This window comes from Podarcis pityusensis (genome assembly GCF_964106645.2).
Source record: "Podarcis pityusensis genome assembly, chromosome: 17".
NCBI classification, from domain to species: Eukaryota; Metazoa; Chordata; class Lepidosauria; order Squamata; family Lacertidae; genus Podarcis; species Podarcis pityusensis.
In genome coordinates, this window is record NC_138042.1 from 24,129,395 (window position 1) to 24,150,327 (window position 20,933).

At 40.5% G+C, this 20,933-nt stretch overlaps 1 protein-coding gene across 5 annotated transcripts in view; it reads right to left on the minus strand.

Annotated features, from left to right (window-relative positions):
• Positions 1–20,933, minus strand: part of FREM1 (FRAS1 related extracellular matrix 1) — a gene marked incomplete at its 5' end in the record, with an annotated part of 715,053 nt that overhangs the window by 681,298 nt on the left and 12,822 nt on the right. For 4 of the 5 annotated variants that reach the window (XR_013980930.1, XM_080987620.1, XM_080987622.1 and 1 more), the window contains 10 exons: positions 462–714; positions 3,037–3,130; positions 5,348–5,556; positions 6,566–6,733; positions 7,597–7,687; positions 9,368–9,564; positions 10,366–10,508; positions 11,788–12,132; positions 13,801–13,932; positions 15,012–15,120. Coding sequence is in view for 4 of the 5 variants with exons in the window: in XM_080987620.1 (XP_080843746.1) it covers positions 462–714; positions 3,037–3,130; positions 5,348–5,556; positions 6,566–6,733; positions 7,597–7,687; positions 9,368–9,564; positions 10,366–10,508; positions 11,788–12,132; positions 13,801–13,932; positions 15,012–15,120 (1,741 nt within the window). The remainder of the gene's footprint in view (positions 1–461; positions 715–3,036; positions 3,131–5,347; positions 5,557–6,565; positions 6,734–7,596; positions 7,688–9,367; positions 9,565–10,365; positions 10,509–11,787; positions 12,133–13,800; positions 13,933–15,011; positions 15,121–20,933) is intronic. The other variant, XM_080987621.1, reaches the window with a different exon arrangement.

Here is a 20,933-nt window from a genome sequence, read left to right on the forward strand (position 1 = left end):
AGAAGTGGACAGGTGGAAGCTGATTTCTCTCTCTCCCTGCAAACCACCCCCAGCAGCTCCCTGAAAAGTCTCTGCAAAATTACATACCATAATAACAAACAAAAACAATACCCCCCCCACACAACGGAGCCCCCTTTATCCCCAAGATGGGGTTGCAACCACTTGTAATTTCATGTAACAGGAATAAAGACTTGGCCTGGATAGATAAAGGTTGTGATATGAGGATTCAGCCGGGATTCAGCCCTCGTAAACAGCGTATGGGTGGAAATTGGTAAAAAAATGTCTGGGAAGATCTGGACGTTTGGCAGCCCATGTTGGAAGTATAGATTTTGGTGAATTTCATTTAAAAATAGCTCAAAAACTTTTTTTGAGATTTTGCAAAGAAAGCTCAACTATGTTGGCCAAACTTTTTGAAATATGGCAACCCTATGATATATGATCAGAGCATTGCTCACACTTACTTGTATGTTCGTATTCCACTGCCCCAGAAACAACATCTACTTGTGGAAAGCGATCCACCACAATCCCATCTTTCTTCACAACCCCATATTTAGGATTTCGAGCGAGCATGAACATCAGCTGCATGTCTTCACTATCTTCATCAGTAGCATAAAGGTTCTCCGAGGTGATGGCCACTGTCTGACCCTCTGGGCATTCGATGGAGGGAATGAGGTCAGCATTCATGACAGGAGGTTCATCATTTACTGGATTCACCTGGAAAAAATATGCTTGAGAGAAAAACTGTGCTGGCCATTCATTTCTGTGTGTAAGCATGGTTGCAAAAACGGGAAGCTATGACAGGATGAAGGGGATGTTTTATTTACAGCAAAGAGTAAATGCTGGTAGATTTGGGTTCAGTTAAGCAGAACACCAGCTACTGACACTGCTGTTGAAAATAGGGATGTCCTATTCCATTATTATTATTATTATTATTATTATTATTATTATTATTATTAATGCCTAGCCCATCTGGCTGAGTTTCTCCAGCCACTCTGAGCGGCTCACAACACATATAAATACATTGTAAAACGTCAAACATTTAAAACTTTCCAATACTAAGGAATAGAAATTTGGGGGAAAAGGACAGATTAACAAAAAGCAGGTAAAGAAAACATTACAGTTATAGGCACTGTTGTGCCTACAAATTGTGAAAGCCCATGTATTCACTTACAGATAGGCTATCCTAAGGCAGATCTTCGCATTTCATGGTAGGAAATTTGGATTTGTCAATGTTTCTAAATATAGGTGTCTCATCTCCACGTGTGCAAACATGAAAGGGAGCACTGACATAATATATTAAGAAAAGAAAAGTAGCTTTGGAATTACAGATATTGAACAGTGGGGGAAGGAGATGTTTAACCTTTTCCCAGCCCATATATTAACTCAAAATCCCACCTCCTAACCAAAGGGTTATGGGGGGAGGGGAGAGAGAGAATTCTGGAAAGTACAATTTTGAGCAAGGAAATGGGAAATGGTGGGCCAGGAAAGGGTTAAGCACCCCTCCTTCTACTACTTGTCTTGAAAATGAATTACTTCCCAAGCTTATTTTTATGGCATCCATATTCCATCGCATGCATTTGGATAAAGGTAAAGGGACCCCTGACCATTAGGTCCAGTCGTGACCGACTCTGGGGTTGCGGTGCTCATCTCGCTTTATTGGCCGAGGGCGTACAGCTTCTGGGTCATGTGGCCAGCATGACTAAGCTGCTTCTGGTGAACCAGAGTAGCGCATGGAACTGCCATTTACCTTCCCGCCGGAGCGGTACCTATTTATCTACTTACACTTTTGATGTACTTTTGAACTGCTAGGTTGGCAGGAGCAGGGACCGAGCAACGGGAGCTCACCCAGTGGCAGGGATTCGAACCGCCGACCTTCTGATCGGCAAGTCCTAGGCTCTCTGGTTTAACCCACAGCGCCACCCATGTCCTATGCGTTTGGATCTAACCCCATAAATGTACGCTTAAAAAAAATATAAATTTTGATGCAGCTATTAAAAAAATGGTGCAGGTTTTTTTTTTTTTTTTTTTTGCTGTCTAATACAGAGAAGAACATATCTTTCAGAATATCTGAATTTCTTGCTGAGGCTCTACAGATCCATGCTACATTTTAAAGGAGGTATGGGAAATGATGTATCCTTTAAAGGTTAAGGACTATAAATGCAGATCACTACTATTATTATATTATTATTATTTCTTATGTGTATATTGGCTGTTTGCTAAAACGCAATAAACTGATTGACTGACTTGATGCAGCACCTGTTTGTCTCACTGAGGGACCAGAACTGTAGAAACATAACCCTCTGCAAACACCCCTAGTGTACTGATATCTTCCTAATTTTTAAAATAATGGGCTTTATACAACTCGACGTAAACCTACTGAAATGGATGGACCCAGTGCTTTTTTTCTAGAAAAATAGGGGCCGGTATTCACCATGAAGTTGTTACAGTAAGTGTCACATTTTAAAAAATAAATTAAAAAAAGAAGTGCCGGTACTACGTACCCTTCAGTACCCCCAAAACAACAACAACAACAAAACAACAAGAACAATGCACCGAATGGACCTAAGTTAATCACACCCATTCATCTCCATGTGGCTACTCAGAGTATGAGCAACACTGACTAAAACATCCCAATGTCTCCAACCTGATTTTTGACTTTTAATAAACTAGGGAGTTTTAGCAAACGATGGTAGGGCCAAATATATACAAAACACAGCACAGTGTTTATTTGCAAGTGGTTTCAAGTCCTTTAAGGATGAAACATTCATACGTAAAAATAAAGCATCTCTCTTTTGCTGATGCATTGCATTTTTCAGCATTTCATTCTGAGTGGATTCATCCCTGACAGTACAGGAAAAACTGAAAGGTGCAGGTATCTCTTACAATAATACCCATCAAACAAGTATAACATAAGCCTCAAAAGTGCAGAAGAATCCCTATCTCGTCCAAGACCTCCCAGTTTCTAAAATAACCACAAAGCCCCCTGAAAATTGTCATCTTCCAGAGAACTAATATTCTGATGAATCTCACACTGACCTGAACTTGCAGAATGAACTCAAAGGAATTGATACCGTCTGTAGCTGCAAGCAGGATACGGTCCAGCAGAACCTCAGAACCGTCGTGAAGATACCTGCAGGGATAAGATTCTGAACTCATTTCATATGTTTGCATTGTTACGACTGCTGCCATCAGCACCACACACCTACTACAATGTGCAGTATATAAGAATTCACAGTCCTTGTCCAGAGATCTAACAGTCTACGTTAGTAGTTAAAGATAGAGGGGAAAGGCAAAGAAAGGGGATGGGGCATCAAAACTTAGGAAGGAACATAGGAAAATGCATTATACTGAGGCAGAACATTGGTTCACCTAGTTTAGCACTGTTTACATTGAGTGGCAGCAGTTCTTCAGGGTTTCGGACACCCCTAGCCCCAACTGGAGAGGCCAAAGATGGAATCTGAGACCTTCTGCATGCAAACCACTGAACTATGGCCTCCCTTGAGTTCAGGTGGACTTCTGAGCGCCTGAAACCACTGTCTGTAGGAGAAGCTGGGATACCAAGCAGTTGTTTTGTTTGCCAACCCTTACCAGGCCAGAACCTGAGGCAAGCTTGCCTTTTGCCCAGTGGCTGAAAAACATTGCTGCTCCTTTCGGCAAGGAGTCTTTTGATTCGCAATAAAACCTAGTGCCGATTGACTGGAATAGATGGGATTGGCATTTGTGTGCTTGATAATCCAATTTCTTACTACTTTATCATTCTGCAAAATAAATTAGGGTATTCATTTATTTCAATTTCTATACCGCTTTATATTTTTAATAAAAATCTCAAAGTGGTGTACAGCATATTAAATCAATATAAGAAAAAAACAATAGCCGGGTGATGTTCCTCCGGCCTCATGAGGAGCCTCTTCAGTAAGGCTGGTGAGTCTGGCCAGGTGGAAAGGGCCTTGTGGGGAGCAGCCTTCACACTCACAGCCGGGTGATGTATTTATTTGCATGTTTATAACTTGCCCTTTCATTTAAAAAAATCAATAAAAAAAAAATCAAGTGCAATATACAACGTATAAAAATAAAATCAGTAAAAAGCATCCACAAAACCATAAATAATATTATTTCCAGTACTCTCTTCAGGGTATCAGACAAGGGCCTTTCCCTGTCATACCTGAAGAAGCCGGAGGTTGGCATTATGGTCCTCCTTTCTCTTCCTCCTTCACTGGAGTAGATAGTAGTGGTACTGATACCACCACAGGGATTAATTTAATGCTACACTGGGCATACTTCACTTACTTACCTTCAAGGCTTACTTACTGCCTGTTGTGTAACAACAGCAGCAACTATAAAGCTTCCCTCCCTCATTAAATTAGGTGGCTGAAAAAAGAATCCAGGAATGGGTATGAAATAATCTTTGAGTTCGGTTTTGGTACTGCTCACAGATTTAACAGGTGAGCGTTCTCAGAGAATGTCACCCCACTAGCCCAGTATTTTTGCCACTGGTGGCAGACCTTAGGTTTGTAATAATGAAGTACAGTGGTACCTCGGGTTACAGACACTTCAGGTTACAGACTCTGCTAACCCAAAAATAGTACCTCAGGTTAAGAACTTTGCTTCAGGATGAGAACAGAAATCGTGCTCCGGCGGTACAGTGGCAGCGGGAGGCCCCATTAGCTAAAGTGGTACCTCAGGTTAAGAACAGTTTCAGGTTAAGAACGGACCTCCAGAACGAATTAAGTTCTTAACCAGAGGTACCACTGTACTTCTTCATGCAGCACATAGCTAAACTCACTCTTATCGGAGGCAGTGATGCCCACCAACTTGGATCACTTTGAAAAAAGATTAGACCTATTCATGAAGGAAGAGGCTACTGGCCACAAGGTCCAAGTTCCACTTGCACTGTCAGAAGCAGCATGCTTCTGAACATCAGTTGCTGGGAATAAGTTGTTGGGCAAGATCTTTTTATGTAAACAAAACAAAACAAAATAGGTCCCACAAGCCTGAAGTCTGCCCTCTCCTGCTTTGCAGTGGAGTGGAAAAGGCCCTGTCTCAAAAAACAAACACAAACAAGCATATCAGAGATGATGTTCTGTACTAGCCTTCACTGGCATTCTAGCTTTGTATCTGCAGGGAAGTGTGTGTGCGTGTGTGTGTGTGTGTGTGTGTGTGAGAGAGAGAGAGAGAGAGAGAGATTCCAACCTTTGATCCTCAATCTACAGGTGAATTGCTGGAGTTCATCAAAACATACATCAGAGTCATTTGTTTCTGCTCTCAGTACTGTTTTGATTCATGGGCTGAATTAGCAGAATCTACAGCAATAACAGAGCAGGCATATATATATTCAGGGCCTTCTAACCTGACTTTGGACAGGTGCAGGTCTTCACAGGTGAGCCAGTCCCCCTGATTCATAGGAATCCCAGCCAGCTCAACAGCTCCATGAAGAGGTGGCCTTAGCAGATGTATGCGGATCTTCTCCTGTTTGGTGTCCACATCTGAAATCAAAATGTGGCCCTCTGTAATGGTACATGACCCCCCTTCTTCTACTTTCAAGTTGTTTGTGAACACCTGGACAGAAGGAAAGAGAGAAAAGTTCCAGTGTTCCTCTCAGAAGATGTTTTTGTTGATCCTTTTACCTTGAGCTAATGCTCTGGTCCATGGGGTCAATAAGAGTCGGACACGACTAAACAACAACAATATTTTTTTACCACATCATTTTGCACAGCTGAAAAAGGGGAGATGATCTACCTACAGTATTTGCAGGATGGCCACAGTGCAAGCTTTATACAATTGTAATTAAGTCAGGAATACGATTTTAGAAAAAGAAAGAAACTAGGGTAACCAACGACACACACAATATATATATATATATATATATATATATATATATATATATATATGTTGTGCTTTGTGAAATTTGCCCCTGCTTGGCTACATTTAAAGTTAGTGAGATCCCATAAATTTAAAGAAATATTATACAGTAGTATGATGAATTTGTGAGCAGAATTTGAGCTATGAGCAATAGAAGTAATTCGAGTATATTATTGTGGTTATGATTTGATAGATAGAAGATCAGGTGCGGCAGAAGGAGAAAAACAACAACTCCATGGAAAAAGTGGTGGGAAGCCAGAAAAATAAGAGAAAAGACAAAACTGTGTTTTGACTGCATATGTTAAAAATGTTGAAACAATAAAATATATTTTTTAAAAAAGGAGGGATTAAGCACTCCCATTACAGCCCACCAGTTTTTCCATGCAAATGATACAATCTGCCCTGTATTCACATTAATGAAAAGCCACAAGCTTGGGAAACACATGTTTGTCCAAATAATGTGTGGTTTCTATTCTGAGACAGTAGGATGGAAAGCAAAACATATCCTTCTTAAATGTGTTTAGGGAAGACATGATCTAATTCTAGAAATATTATACTTTGATTTCATCATTCAAGAGCTGAAACAACAAAAAGGAAAAAAAATTCACAAGCCCAAACAACAGTTTCTTCTTTTTTAGCTAAGTTCAACCCTGAAATATGTCGAATCTCTAATTTTCTCTTGTTCCTGTTAGCATTGCAGTCATACCTCCGGAGCTTGATTGTCTACTGGGACAATGGTAATGTTAAAACAGATCCCCTGCAAAGTGTTGCCATGTCGATTTCTGACTGAAAATGTGAACTGGATATACTGAGGCTCAGGGCCAATATCTTGCAACGGTGGCATGTAAGCAACTTTCATGTGGTTTATGGCATGCTAGGAGCAAAAAACAAACAAACAAAATGTAAGGGATATATTCACCCCCCAATTCCCATATCTAAACTTGAATTACTATCCACGGCATAGTATACCTTGTATTCAATACAGTAGGGGTGGGGAACCTACAACTTCCATCAGCCCTAGCCACTTGGCCAAAGGATGATGGGAACTGTAGCTTAGCAACATCTACAGGGCCACAGTGTGCTACTCCTGGTAAACATAAACGGTATAGTAATAAACTCCACTGGTTTTCTAATCATCATATACCGGCGGGTATATGGCGGTACAGTGGTACCTCGGGTTACATATGCTTCAGGTTACATACACTTCAGGTTACAGACTCAGCTAACCCAGAAATATTGCTTCAGGTTAAGAACTTTGCTTCAGGATGAGAACAGAAATCGTGCTCTGATGGCGCAGCGGCAGCAGGAGGTCCCATTAGCTAAAGTGGTGCTTCAGGTTAAGAGCAGCTTCAGGTTAAGAACGGACCTCTGGAACGAATTAAGTACTTAACCCAAGGTACCACTGTATACAAATTTAATAAATAATAATAATAATAATAATAATAATAATAATAATTACAGTAAGATATCATATACAGTCGTACCTTGGAAGTCAAATGGAATCCAAAACACCAGAAAACCAAACTGCGGCTTCTGATTGGCTATAGGAAGCTCCTGCAGCCAATCAGAAGCTGCAGATGTTCGGGTTCCAAAAGAACGTTCGTAAACTGGAACAATTACTTCTGGGTTTGTGGCGTTTGGGAGCCAAAACGTCCGAGTTCCAGGGCTTTTGACAACCAAGGTACAAATGTATGAAGTGAGGCTACTGGGTGACAGAATTTAACCTTGATAACTAACCTGTGTGAATGATAACAGTGACGGAGTAGCAGGATCCTTAATCAGTTTAGGAATGCTGTCAACCATAAACAGTTTCCCAGCATCCATGTGGCTGCACAGAAAGGTATTGTCATAATAGAGAACACATATGCAGAATCATATAACTTTTTAAATAGGAAAAGAAGATACAAATGTACATCCCAAAACTAATTTCTCTCACCAGAAATAGTCACCATCTCCCCATTAGGGTTATATATTTTTTACTCTGCCCCAACCCCCCCCCCCAATTATTTCCTGTATCATAAAGGGATGGACTTTTGCTTAGAAACACTGAAAAGGGGACTAATTCTTCTCAGTTGTGAAAAGGTCACCCTGAAGTTGGAATAACTGTATTACTACTCATAAATATTAGCACTTAAAAAAACCACAAAAAACTTTATGGAACTCTTTTGAACTTTTACAGCGGTCTGGTACTTCCTAAAACTGTTTTGAACTTTCTAGAAGAATCCAAATATTGGTCTATATAGAAAGCTTTGTGGGCAAACAACTAAACTTAACTTTTAATATTTGTTTCAGGGGCAATATACAATGTCACACAAGAACCTCGGTTTATTCTAAGCAATAAGAAGTGATACACAATGTTTGAAACATTGTACAAGCATTAGAAAATGTGCAAGCTCTACTTTTCCTGTATTCCTACATGCTATGCATGTTACATAATATGTTATAGAGTTGAATATACAAAAATCGATTTATTGATTTCGGGGCGAGCTTTTTTCAAAAGATTTGGAAATGACACTTCATTCCTTTGTTTTTAGGCAAAAGTTCATCTAACAAAGCTACAGGAACATGAGGTTGCAAAAAAGTTATAACCCTACTCCCCATCTCTACTGTTTCAGATAATTTTACAATGGATTGGGAAATCAAAGCAAGCAAAATATGAAATGCAATTAGGATGTGTATGCATGTAGCTTATTGCCTTTTAACCTTACTTTCCTGTCATTTCATCCATCTATCAGTGCTATGTGAAGCCACACCTTGAATGGTGAACTGATTGTAGGGTTCATGCTTTGCGGTCTATATACAGTTGTTTGGACTGTGCTTGCTGCTTCAAAAAAGATCTGAGCAGTCAAATAGGAGACATCAATTCTCAGAACCTAGGGCTGCCATACGTTTGGGATTTCCCTGATTTCCTTGGATTCATACGTCAGAAATAGCATCTGAAAATCAGTACAAATGTCCAGGAAAACCCAGGCTTATGGAAATCCATGTCAGAAGGCGTAAAAATATTGGGGGGGGGGGGGTTGCAGAAAAAGCTAAACAGCTTTGGCCCAAAAAACAACTCAACAAGTTTTGTGTCCAAATTTTCAATTTTTTTTTTTTAAAAATGGCAACCCTACAGAACTGCACTTTCACATCTTCTCTCAAAGCAGATTTGAAATTTGGGGTGTGTGTGTGTTTTGCTTTCTGCTGGCTCATTATCTTCTGACCGCTGCTGTGCTTCACCATATAAGTTTGCGTGCATTAACCGTTTTACATCTGTTCATAAATTAAGGATGGAAAATGACAGTGGTAGCTAGCAAGACCTGAGACTGGCACCACGTGGGCAATGCAGAAGAATGGGCTTTGGTCAGACTACTTTGAAAACATTCTTAACTCCCCTATCCGAGGAACGCAAATACAAATGCTAATTACTAATCAGAGTTTTGCTAGGTCATCACCAGCTCTGCCATGCAACATTTTGAAAATGCACCCTTTTCTTATGAGAAGTAACCGTTCACACAAGCCTTACTGATGTACAGAAGAGAAGAATGGGGGAGAAGTTATAGTATAGATGATCTCCCTTTCCTGCGCTTCTCTGTCGATATAACTGAGATGTTTCTTTGTTAGATGGACGATCTCAGTTTCCTTGACAGTTAGATGGCGGCTCGTCCCTGAAATTTCTTTGGGAAGTTGATCATCTGAAGGAATTATGTGCACTCTGACTTCCTAGTGTAAGGATTTAGAAAACCATTATATAGTGGTGGTGGTCAGGACACCCAGGTCATTGGAAATATTGCAGCAAACAGGCCATGGTGTTTAGACAGTGTTAGACAATAAGCATTTAGCATCTGCTGGAAGAAACGACAAGACAGGAAAAGACGCTAAAATATTCCTCAAGTGTCCTGTGATTCAATAGATTTCTGTTAAAGTCACTATTTGAAAACTTTACAATGTATTTTTTCATGAGATCTTAAACTTGGGTTCTAGAACTGCCCATGACTGTTGTTTTTAAAGATGTGTACATACAAGTTCAATTTGTTGAAACCCAGACAGACAGAACAGACAGACAGACAGACAGACAGACAGACATTACAAATAAATCCCAGCATTTTCTGTTATCCAGATTTTGTCTAATTATTCAACCTATTAAGGAAATTTCAGATTTTCTGTTTGCCTGCTATGCAATCCCTTCCCTGAACATTGATACATAGCCTTGAAATTTGTGAAGCACTTTAGTAATATAATGGGCTGAATCCTTCTGGTTTAAGGAAAAGTAGATGATCACATTTTACTGTTCACTCCTATGTATGTTTACTTGGGATTAAATCCCACAGTGAACATGTTTAGGAGTGCAGTCCATGATTATAGATCTATTTTATTGATTTGTTTCATTTGCAAAAACAAACAAACTATGCTGCCAACATTAAGTGAAAAGCATAAAAAGTCAACAATAAAATGACATTCATAAAACACAGGTGTCATTGTGTTCTCCCTCGTGGCCTTGCAATATATCTCCCAATGACATACCTGAGTTTCTGAAAGATTCGGAGGATCATTACAGTCACACAGAACAAATTCAATGGAATCTTCAAATATTTCTCCTCCTAAGTGGTGGTAGTAAATGATCCCATTGAATAGATCTTTCTGAAGAAATTTAGTGACAGGATAACCTGGTGAATCACAGAAGAAAATATATTTTAGACCTATAAGAATTAGGGCCTTGTATTTAATGCCATAATGGTGCTCCTGTGAAGGCTTTGTGGTTTTTCTAAAATAAAAAACCCAAGTATTTTACTGATACCTCCACTATGGAGAAGAATATGACCCTTTATAATAAAAAAACAATGGTCAAACTCTCTGCCACAGGCCTCAGTTATCTTCCATTTAGCACGTCTGGCATTACCTTCTCCCTTAAAGCTGCCAGGGATCTTTGGACCATGAAAATATCCTTGGCTGCCCAAGTCCTTTTTAATGAAAAGCAAATAAAAGAAATTTCTCCTGAGAAATAAACATTTATGAGGAAACGTTTGCTGTGCAGTTTTACCAACCAAACTCAAAGCAACTCAGTAGCAGTCTTGGGCATGACTGAGGTGTACACTTTGGTTTTCTTCATTGGCTAGGGATTCTTAGACAAAGGACTATAGCATCTAGCTTGCCTGAATGCAAGATAGAGGGGATTTGTGAGAAACTAGCCTATTGTAAAAAGGTAACAGTTACATTTGCTGCACTGCCTCCCACTGGCATGAATGCTGCCCGGAATGGAATGAGTTTCTTAAGCTTGAAAAGGCTCTCAATCCCTCGACTCAGGGCTGTCTTTAACATATGTGCCATCAGAGTGCAAAGGTCTGCCCAGCGCCCCCAAATTAACTTTTATTGAGCTTTTATGGGGAGGAGGGAAGCCCAAAGTTATTGACCATCAACGCAGCAGAAAAGCTGCTTTTATTTCCTACGGAATATTTGATACTACGGAGTAACAGAGCAACGGAGGAGGGGGCTGGGGACTTTTGTTCCATTGCTTTTCACTGCAACTGATCAAGAGGGACTGGTTGGCGCCCCCCAGAATTTGGTACCCAGGTGCCCCACGCCCCTTGCACCCCTGGGTAAAGACGGCCCTGCCTGGACAAGAGTCTCATCTTAAACAAATTCATTATGCAGGGTGCTCCCAAATTTATGCGCATTGCCATTAAATCGTGTGTGCACACCACATCTTGTGATTGATTACGCAGGGTGTGGCTTAACTGGCATAATCAAACCAAAGCTGAAACTCACAGCCTGTTTACTAAGGCCTGGAAAACAGTTGAAATCTCAAGCGTTAAAAAGGGATATGGGAATATATCTGAAAGCAAGACATAGACATAACACACACACACACATACACACACACACACACACACACACATAAGCAGAAAGAAAGATGCTCTCCCCCCTTCAGCTTGTCTAACATTTTACCAATTAGGTCTGGTCCAGGTTTCTTCATGATTTCTCCTGCCTGTGATGCTTTGGTTATATTGAAGAGTATGTAGTCATCGCTAGAGTCCATGTCGGAGGCTTGAAGCATTGAGCCTTGGATCAGAATTGTCTGTCCTTCATGCACTTCTATTTCAACATTACTGATGAGAAATGGAGGGCTGTCATCTTTAGGCAGAATGTTGATTGGAAATTTGTGGCGACTGCTGTGTCGGTTATCAAAGATCCTGAAGACAATATAGTCCTTTGTGGAATCACTGTCATCGTGATGGTAACGGACAAGACCATCCTTAAGGTCTGAGACTGTGAACATGAATCCCTTTCCTCCTGTCAGACAACAGCAGGAACATGATTCATAATGGGTGTATGCTTTTAAAAAAGGTAATACTACTTTAGAAGGTGTGAAGCTTATGAACAGAAATGATTAAGTTTATAAGAGGTAGAAATTGGAGGGTGAAGACCAGGAAATCATAAAAGATTTCAGCCCTGTACAAATTCACTCACTGGGTCACCATTGGTGATCATCCCTCCTCATGAATTGCAGAAAACAATCTTTTTACATAGAAGAGAAGCTTCCAGACTAGCCAGGCCAAAGAATAACCACCATTAAATGAATATGATTCCTTCACTACAAACATCAGAACTGGCTTACTGGATCAATGCTGGTTTACTGAGTGACAGACACAACATCGTTTTTCTCTGGAATGTTAGTGAAGCAAACAAGAACATATTGCAACAGAATCCAAACTATGTTGTGAATGCAACAACATATAGGCTTCCATGTCACAAGAGCACATTATCTGGAAGAGTTAATGAGTTACCCACACTTAAAATTGCAGAATAATAATTTTGCAACATGTGGCAATTAAAATGCACCAAACAATTTCCCACTATTTTTTATACAAATAACATGGGGTGCAATTTGACATTCTATCCCTTTTTTTGGTGTGCTTTTAAAAAATGTACATGAAAAATGTGCATTTAAATTAGATATTTGTTCCCTAAAATACATGGTTTGTTTTTAGGTTTTGTTTTACACTTTTCAATGCATTCCCCACCACCTGAAATGGAGGGATGATCACCAATGGTGACCCAGTGAGTGAATTTTTAGTTTTTGTTTTATGTTGTTATTGTTTTAAACTGTTTCCAATGCAGTTTTAAAAAAACTGCATTGGAAAATTCATAAACACACATAATCAGAATGACAGCTGCATTCCAATCTGCATATAAATCTGGGACCTGCAAATTAGGTTTCTTTGCTTTGAAATGCAGACCAAACACATTTCTCCTCTATTCCTAGTATCAAGCAGAGGGTTGTGACCAATATTAGTCATACTCAGAGTGGACCCATTGAACTTGATTTGCACAATTAACTTAGGACTGTTAATTTCAATGGGTCTATTCTGAGTAGCACTTAGTTGGATACAACTCAGTCTTTCCCATCACTGGCTAGCTAATTTTTAAAAACTGAGATACCAGGGACTGCGCTTGGAACCTTCTGCATGCAAAAATATGTTCTCTACCACCAAGCTATAGTTCTTCTGCTAACCTTTAGGGTCCAAAGGTTTAAGAAATACACAGATGTGTCTTTAGTAACTTCATGTGGAGCCAGTACTAGACTTACAGCTGTGCAGAAGTCATACAAAGGCATTTGTCAGAAACCATGCCTCACCAGGGTGCTGTATAGTTCTCACAAGTGCTGTCTTGTCTAGGGTTGCGATACACCTGGAATTGCCTGGACATATCCAGAATACTGCAGTCAGCAGAAATCGGTGTCTGGACAGAAATCGGTCAAATGTCCAGAAGAAACTCAACAACTTTTCTGTCTGAATTTTCACTGTTTGAAAAATATGGCAACCCTAGTTTTGTCATGAGCCCACTAGTGGCTTCCTCTTCAAATCCTCATTGTCATGGCAGCTGAAAAGGTGAATTGTTGCATGAACTGCACTGACCTATAGTAACATCTGTATATAGACATAAGGGAGGACACAATACCTCTTAGAGTGAGCTGTCCATGCTGTAGACCATCAACAGTGACTATGCGAACACCATTGATGTCGTCATTATCTACAATCTGAAACTGCTCCCAAGTTATAGGGCGAGACTGTCCTTCCAGGAGATCAAGACCTAGAACAGAAACCCTGAACCTGTAATTTATTCAGAACAGTAAGAACAATAAGTGCAACCCAGCACTAATGGTGCATTCCTTTCTATAACAGATGCCTACCACTTGCATGGGGCCTTTGATTAAACCATCAAACAACCATATGGTTTACTCAAAGGTCCCATGCAAGTAGTTGGCGTCTGTTATAGAACAGAATTAATTTCATCCATATAGAGCTCTGGAGGTAACTCTTTGAAGCCTCATTTAGCACTGACCCCTTCAAGAAACTTCACTGGGGACAATGGCAGACCCTCCAATTGTCCCTATTTTCCAGGTAAAGTCCCAGATTTACAGAAGCCATCCTGGTTTCTGATTTGATCCAGAAATGTCCCACTTTTCCACAGGACATCCCTATTCTCACCAGAGAAATGTTGGACGGTATGGAGTTATCTGAACCCCGAGCCATCTGAAGGCTTTTTAATGTTTAATGTTTTATTATGTTTTTATGTATGTTGGAAGCTGCCTAGAGTGGCTGGAGCAACCCAGTCAGATGGATGAGATAATAATAATAAAATAATAATAATAATAATAATAATAATAATGGAATAGGACATCCCTATTTTCATCAGAGAAATGTCAGAGGGTGTGCAATGGCTTTCAGATCACATGCTCATTTTGATTCAACAAGGGACACATGATGCACATATGAGTTGATATCATGAACCTCCCCTGGGTCTTCCTAGGAGGCAGCACAAAACTAGTGTCACACTGAGCCTGGTTAGCTTAGTTGTGGTGCTAATAACCCCAAGGTTGCAGGTTTGATCCCCATAGCTGCATGTTCCTGCATTGCGGGGGGTTGGACTAGATTATCCTCAGGTCCCTTCCAACTCTACAATTCTACGAGTCAACAAGTCTATGACAGAAACAAACTCAGGGACAATTTCTGCAGCTACCTTTCCCCACAAAATGGCATATTCCCATGTGGCTTCTCATTTAAGAAAGCTAAAGAACCTACGGAAAGAATATTGGTTTGTTGCATTTGACCTCTGCAGCCACATCCTGTCTTTTAAAGAAAACTATGAAGCATAATATGAATTCTCACCAGTATTCCATGAGACCCGAGGAGCATTTGTGTGTGCCGTTCTAACAGAGATATGGATAGTAATTGGTGAACTTCTTTCAAAGTACAAATCATGAACTTCAAACTCCACCTGTTACACAAAAATGGAAACAGCGTTTTCTAAAGATTACCTGGGAAGATGAAACAGCAGCTGACAGGTAAGAGACTATTGCAGAGTGGGGAACCCTACAAACGTTGCTGGGCTGTTGCTACTGCCATCCCTGACCATTGGAGATGCTGTCTGGGGTTAATGGGATTTGGTGTCTAACAACATCTGGAGGGCCAATTGTTTACCAACCTCTGAACTAGAGAAATCTTGAAAGATCTTGAGCTTAAAATAACATAGGAAAACAACCACAGAGAGGTTTAGAGTGCTAAATGGAACCAGAATGTTTAAAAGACCATATGTTTCCCTCCATAATCTCCCATATCCCCCCCTTTAAAAAAAATGCTGTTCCCTGTACGTAGTCAGTTTGTACAATTTAATTCTTAAAAAAATGTTTCACACGTGAGACATTCATTTTAACTTCCACAAGAGGGAGCACTAATTATACTTCCGTAGTATTTTTGCAACTGAAAATGCAAATGCTAGGGATTCTTTAAAATAATAGAAATCCACCCCCCTTTTAACCATTTTTTGAAAGAAACAAAACCAAACCAGAAATAATTAAGGTATTAGATAAAAATAGGCTAAATAGCAGCTTATGGAACACATTTTCCCTAAGGAAAGGGCACTGATGTCTCTGTTCCAACCATACTCACTGCCATTGCTATTTGCTAAAATTTAAAGAGATGACAAGATCCAGTCATAGGCCCCCCTACCCAAAATCTGATTTAATCTCTTTCACATCAAGAAGATCTAAGGACAACAGAGTGAATGAGGCGGGAGTCCTTCTTTATCAATTGGCCATTCGTATGAATTTGAACATCCTAAATGGCAACTGCCCTCCGGACGTGCCAGGTGAATTCACTCATTTGGGCACAACATCAAATAGTGTCCTAGATTATCTTCTAGTCTCAGAAGACCTATTTTCAAACTTCTTTTATCTCAAAGTAGATAATGTACAATCCAGTGATCACCTACCTCTAGCGGCCAAGCTAACGCTTGACTGGCACCCGGTTAGCGGAACACACCCAATTCATGTAGGTTTAAATGCCACAGCTCAAGTAAGAGGCATTAAATGGTCCATGAAACAGGCCCAAAAATATGCAGAATTCTTCCAGAGGAATAGCTCCGAATCCCTTATTGTTTCATTGGCGGAGCTGTCTGAACCAAATAGGATACTGGAGTGGTTCTTCCACTTCTCTGCAGATTTAACTAGCTTCTTTACGATGCCGGCTCACCTGGCTAACCGAGATCAACCCAGGTTCGGTGCACCTTGGTTTGATGCCAAATGTAAGCAAGCTAGACTCTCTCTCTGTTGTATCTACAACAGATATAAAGCCTCTGGAGCTGAAACTCTCCCCCCAGAGTACTTGCAGGCCAAAATTGCTTACAAACAGGCACAGAAGTCAGCCAAGCACGAGTGGCAGCTAAGACGTTGGCAAGCGCTGATTGCTGCCTCTAAGCTTCGCAGCTCTCGCGGTTTTTGGAATTTAATCAACAAAAGATCGAGGAAATACCCATTGACGGTTATCCCAGCCCCGACATGGGAACAATTTCTAAGAAAATATTTCTCCCAGACAGACATCTCTAACATCCAATCTGATACTCTCTCAAGTCACTTGCCCATATGGCCAGATACTGACCCGGAGGAAATAGTAGATTTAATTGCTAAACTGAAAACTGATAAAGCCCCAGGGCCCGATCTGATCCCGGTGGAAGCTATTAAACAACACCCAATATGGTGGGCTAAAATTCTAGCAAAAATCTTTGATGCAATCAATGCCACGGGCCAGATACCTACATCATGGAAGGAGTCCATCATAATTCCTATATATAAAAAAGGACCACCAGAGGACCCAGGAAACTATCGTAATATCAGTTTATTATCAATCATCGGAAAAATCTACACTCGCTTCTTGCTAACCAGACTAACCCAATGGGCCGAAGATTCCAATCTGATGGGCCATGAACAGGTCGGGTTTAGACCAAATCGCGCTTCTATTGACCATGCTATAATTCTATATCATTTGGCGCGGAAGTATTCTTCCCCTACTCATGGTCTTCTATGTGCCGCTTTTATAGACCTGAAGGCAGCTTTTGACAGTATCTCTAGAGAGCTGTTATGGGAAAAACTGGCAAAGTGGGGCATAGAAAAAAGGCTGTTGTGGCTATTGATTAAATTACATGAAGGGACGGCCGCTAGGGTGAGGTTAACACCTGAGGGCGATCTCACAAACTCAGTTCCAATAAACAAGGGGGTACGACAAGGGTGTATCCTTGCCCCCTATCTTTTTAACCTTTATATTAGTGACATGAGGACGCCCCTAGCTGAGGCCCAAACCTCCATTCATGCACCCAGGCTTGCAGACTATCGCTGCCCCTTATTATTGTACGCTGATGATGCGGTGATCCTCTCTTATTCTCGAATCGGTTTGAGGAGGGCCCTTAAGATTTTTGCGTCATATTGCCAAACAAATTTACTTACTATTAACCATTCCAAATCTAAAGTCCTAATTTTTTCCAGGAGTCGTAAACTGTATAGATGGGAACTTGAGGGGAAGCCAATTGAACAAGTTTACAAATTTCAATATCTAGGAATTTACTTCCAGTATAATATGGGATGGAAAGCGCATATCACATATTTACAAAACAAGGTGAAAGCCCTTATCTACGCTCTACTACGCTTCTTCTTTACTGAGGGGGCTATGCATGTTCCATCCGCCTTAAAAGTTTATAGTGCAAAAGTGGTTGCAACTATGGCCTATGCGGTCCCTTTATGGGGCGCCTTTGTAAACCTCTTGCCTCTGGTGACATTGCAAAATCTTTTTCTAAGACGCCTTTTGAAACTACCCTCCTGTGTAAGCAACTCTGCCATTCGCTTAGAACTTAAGACCCCCTCCCTTGAGATTCTGATGTGGAGACATGCCTTTAATTATTGGCTGTCCCTTTGGCATAAATTGCCAAACTACCATCTTATTCAGTGCCTTTGGAGAGATGAATTCACCAGCCCATGGGCAACAAAAATCCATTCCAAACTGTTGTCTTATGGAATCTCTCCTTCCGATATACTTAATTTAGATCTAATTACAGCTAAAAAGGTCATCAAACAAAGACTGGAGGAGGTAGATTTACAACAAAATCTTACCACAGGTGGAGGTACATGTTCCCCGATATATCAGGGCATTACATCTATGTCCCAGATACCTCGATATCTGTCTACTTTATCGGCTGCGTCGCATAGATTCGCATTTGTTAGAGCCAGATTTAATATGTTCCCCTCAAATGTGCTGAGCAATAGATTTTCTAATGGTAAAATCTCTGTTTTGTGCGCATGTGACAACAAATCGATAGAATCCCTTTATCATATCTTGTTTAATTGCCCCTTATACAATGTTCCCCGATCAAGGATCCTGAGTTCAATCATTCTGGAAATTGCTGCTAAACCACCTGAATTACATCTAGCTTATCTACTCCAGGACATTGACTCTTATAGAACTTTACAGGTTGCTAGATTCCTGATCTCAGTTCTGTCATATAAAAGACTTCATGGAATGCTGCATGACTATTAAAAATTCAGTAAACTCTATGCACCATCTTTATCTTCAAGGCCATAACACGGTACATTTAGAGATTATGCGTTGAAATATTTTAGTTGATATTTTAGATTGTAAAATGCTATTGATTTTATCTATTGATTTTTATCTATTGATTTGTTTTACCTTGTGGGCTTATAGCCGAATAAAGTATTATCTATCTATCTATCCAGTCATAGGTGATATTTATCTTTTCTGTTTAAGCTCTCATAAGCATTTATGCATCTCAAATACTTGTAATTCTTTTCTAATGTTATTAAAATGTATAAGTTCTCCCATCTTATCGCCTCTCAGCATCAACCATTCCTCACACAGCATGCACAACAGAACATGACAGATTCCCTGAAAGGATTAAAGGACGGCATTGGATGAAAAACATTGGTAATAATAATCATAATGATCATAAAGCAACTATATAACTTTCAAATGCTGTGATCCAAATTTTTAGTAACTTGGGAATTTATAAGGAAAGTGGGTTTCATGTTTATTAAGGGGCAAATAGCCCTCATGATTCTGACAAATTAATCTAGGCAGTTGAACAAACTTTAATGACACACAGAGATGGTTCACATGTGCATGCAGGTCACCAGATTCCTCATGATTTGATAACTTAACATTTGATGACCTGTAATACAATGTGTGAAATCACTCTTTTGAAAAGTGCTGTGATGTAACCAGAGAATGGGTCAAAAGTCCAGAGTCCCACTGAACAGGAGCCCCCTGTTCTGAAATGAAGTAACACAAATTGCAGTCTATAGAGAGGGGGTCTAACAAGGCTATTAATTCCAGAGTCCAAAATTACCTAACTGCCACCACCATGACTGGAAGTCACTGATCTGTTTCTGGGCAATGATACTCAGCATGGTACTCCTCCTGCTGCAAGGTAGGTTAGGCTAAGACAGCCTTTCTCAGCCTTGGATCCCTAGATGATGTTGGACTACAACTCCCATGATTCCTAGCCAGCATATAACGAATGATCAGGGATGATGGAAGTTGTAGTTCAAGAACATCTGGGAAATCCTGGGTTGAGAAAGGCTGGGCTAAGAGATGGCAACTGGCCGAAGGTCACCCAGTGACCCATGCAGCTGAGAGGGGATTCGAACCCCATTCTCCCAAGTCATAGTCCAACACTCCAGTCATTGTGACACATGAAGGGGGGGGGCTCCCGTTGCTCTGTCCCAGCTCCTGCCAACCTAGCAGTCCGAAAGCACACCAGTGCAAGTAGATAAATAGGTACCACTGTGGCAGGAAGGTAAACTGCGTTTCTGTGCACTCTGGTTTCCGCCACAGTGTCCCATTGCACCAGAAGCGGTTTAATTATGCTGGCCATATGACCTGGAAAGCTGTCTGTGCACAAACGCCAGCTCCCTTGGCCTGAAAGCGAGATGAGTGCTGTAACCCCCTAGTCACCTTTGACTGGACTTAAGTGTCCAGGGGTCCTTTACTTTTATCTTTACCTACACAGCAATGAAATTCCCAAGTACCCTATTCGACAACAGAAGTGGAAAGAGAAAGGATTGCCAACGAAGGAGGAATGGCTTGTGAAAATGGTGGAACGTAATGGCATAAAGAGGACATGATGACAAAGTTTTTAAGGAGTAATGGAGACCACTGATAATCACCAATATATGAAGTTGCAGGCAGGATTTGATATACAGTCAAACCTTGGTTGTCAAACACATCTGTTCTGGAAGCCCTTTCAGCTTCCAAAAAGTTCGACAACCAAGGCACAGCTTCCGATTGGCTGCAAGAGCTTCCTGCACTTAAGTGGAAGCCGCGTCAGATGTTTGCCTTCCGAAAACATTAAAAAACCAGAGCATTTACTTTCAGGTTTTCGGCATTCGGGAGCCGAAACATTCCAAAGCAGAGGTGTTTGGAAACTGAGGTTTGACTGTGTAAGCCAGGCATAGGTGAACTCAGCCTTCCAGATGTTTTGGGACTACAACTCCCATCATTCCTAGCTAACAAAACCAGTGGTCCGGGATGATGGGAATTGTAGTCTCAAAACATCTGGAGGGCCAAGTTTGCCTATGCCTGGTATAAGCAATGGATTACTGAAATATTTGATGGTAGCGGGATTTAGATAATAAAAGTATGTGTATTATAAAACAGCTAATAAAAAGGAATAAACAAACAAACATCAGGACAGTAGGAGTGGAAAGCCATCAAGAAACCGTATATTTTTTTTAAAAAAGTCTTTCTTGA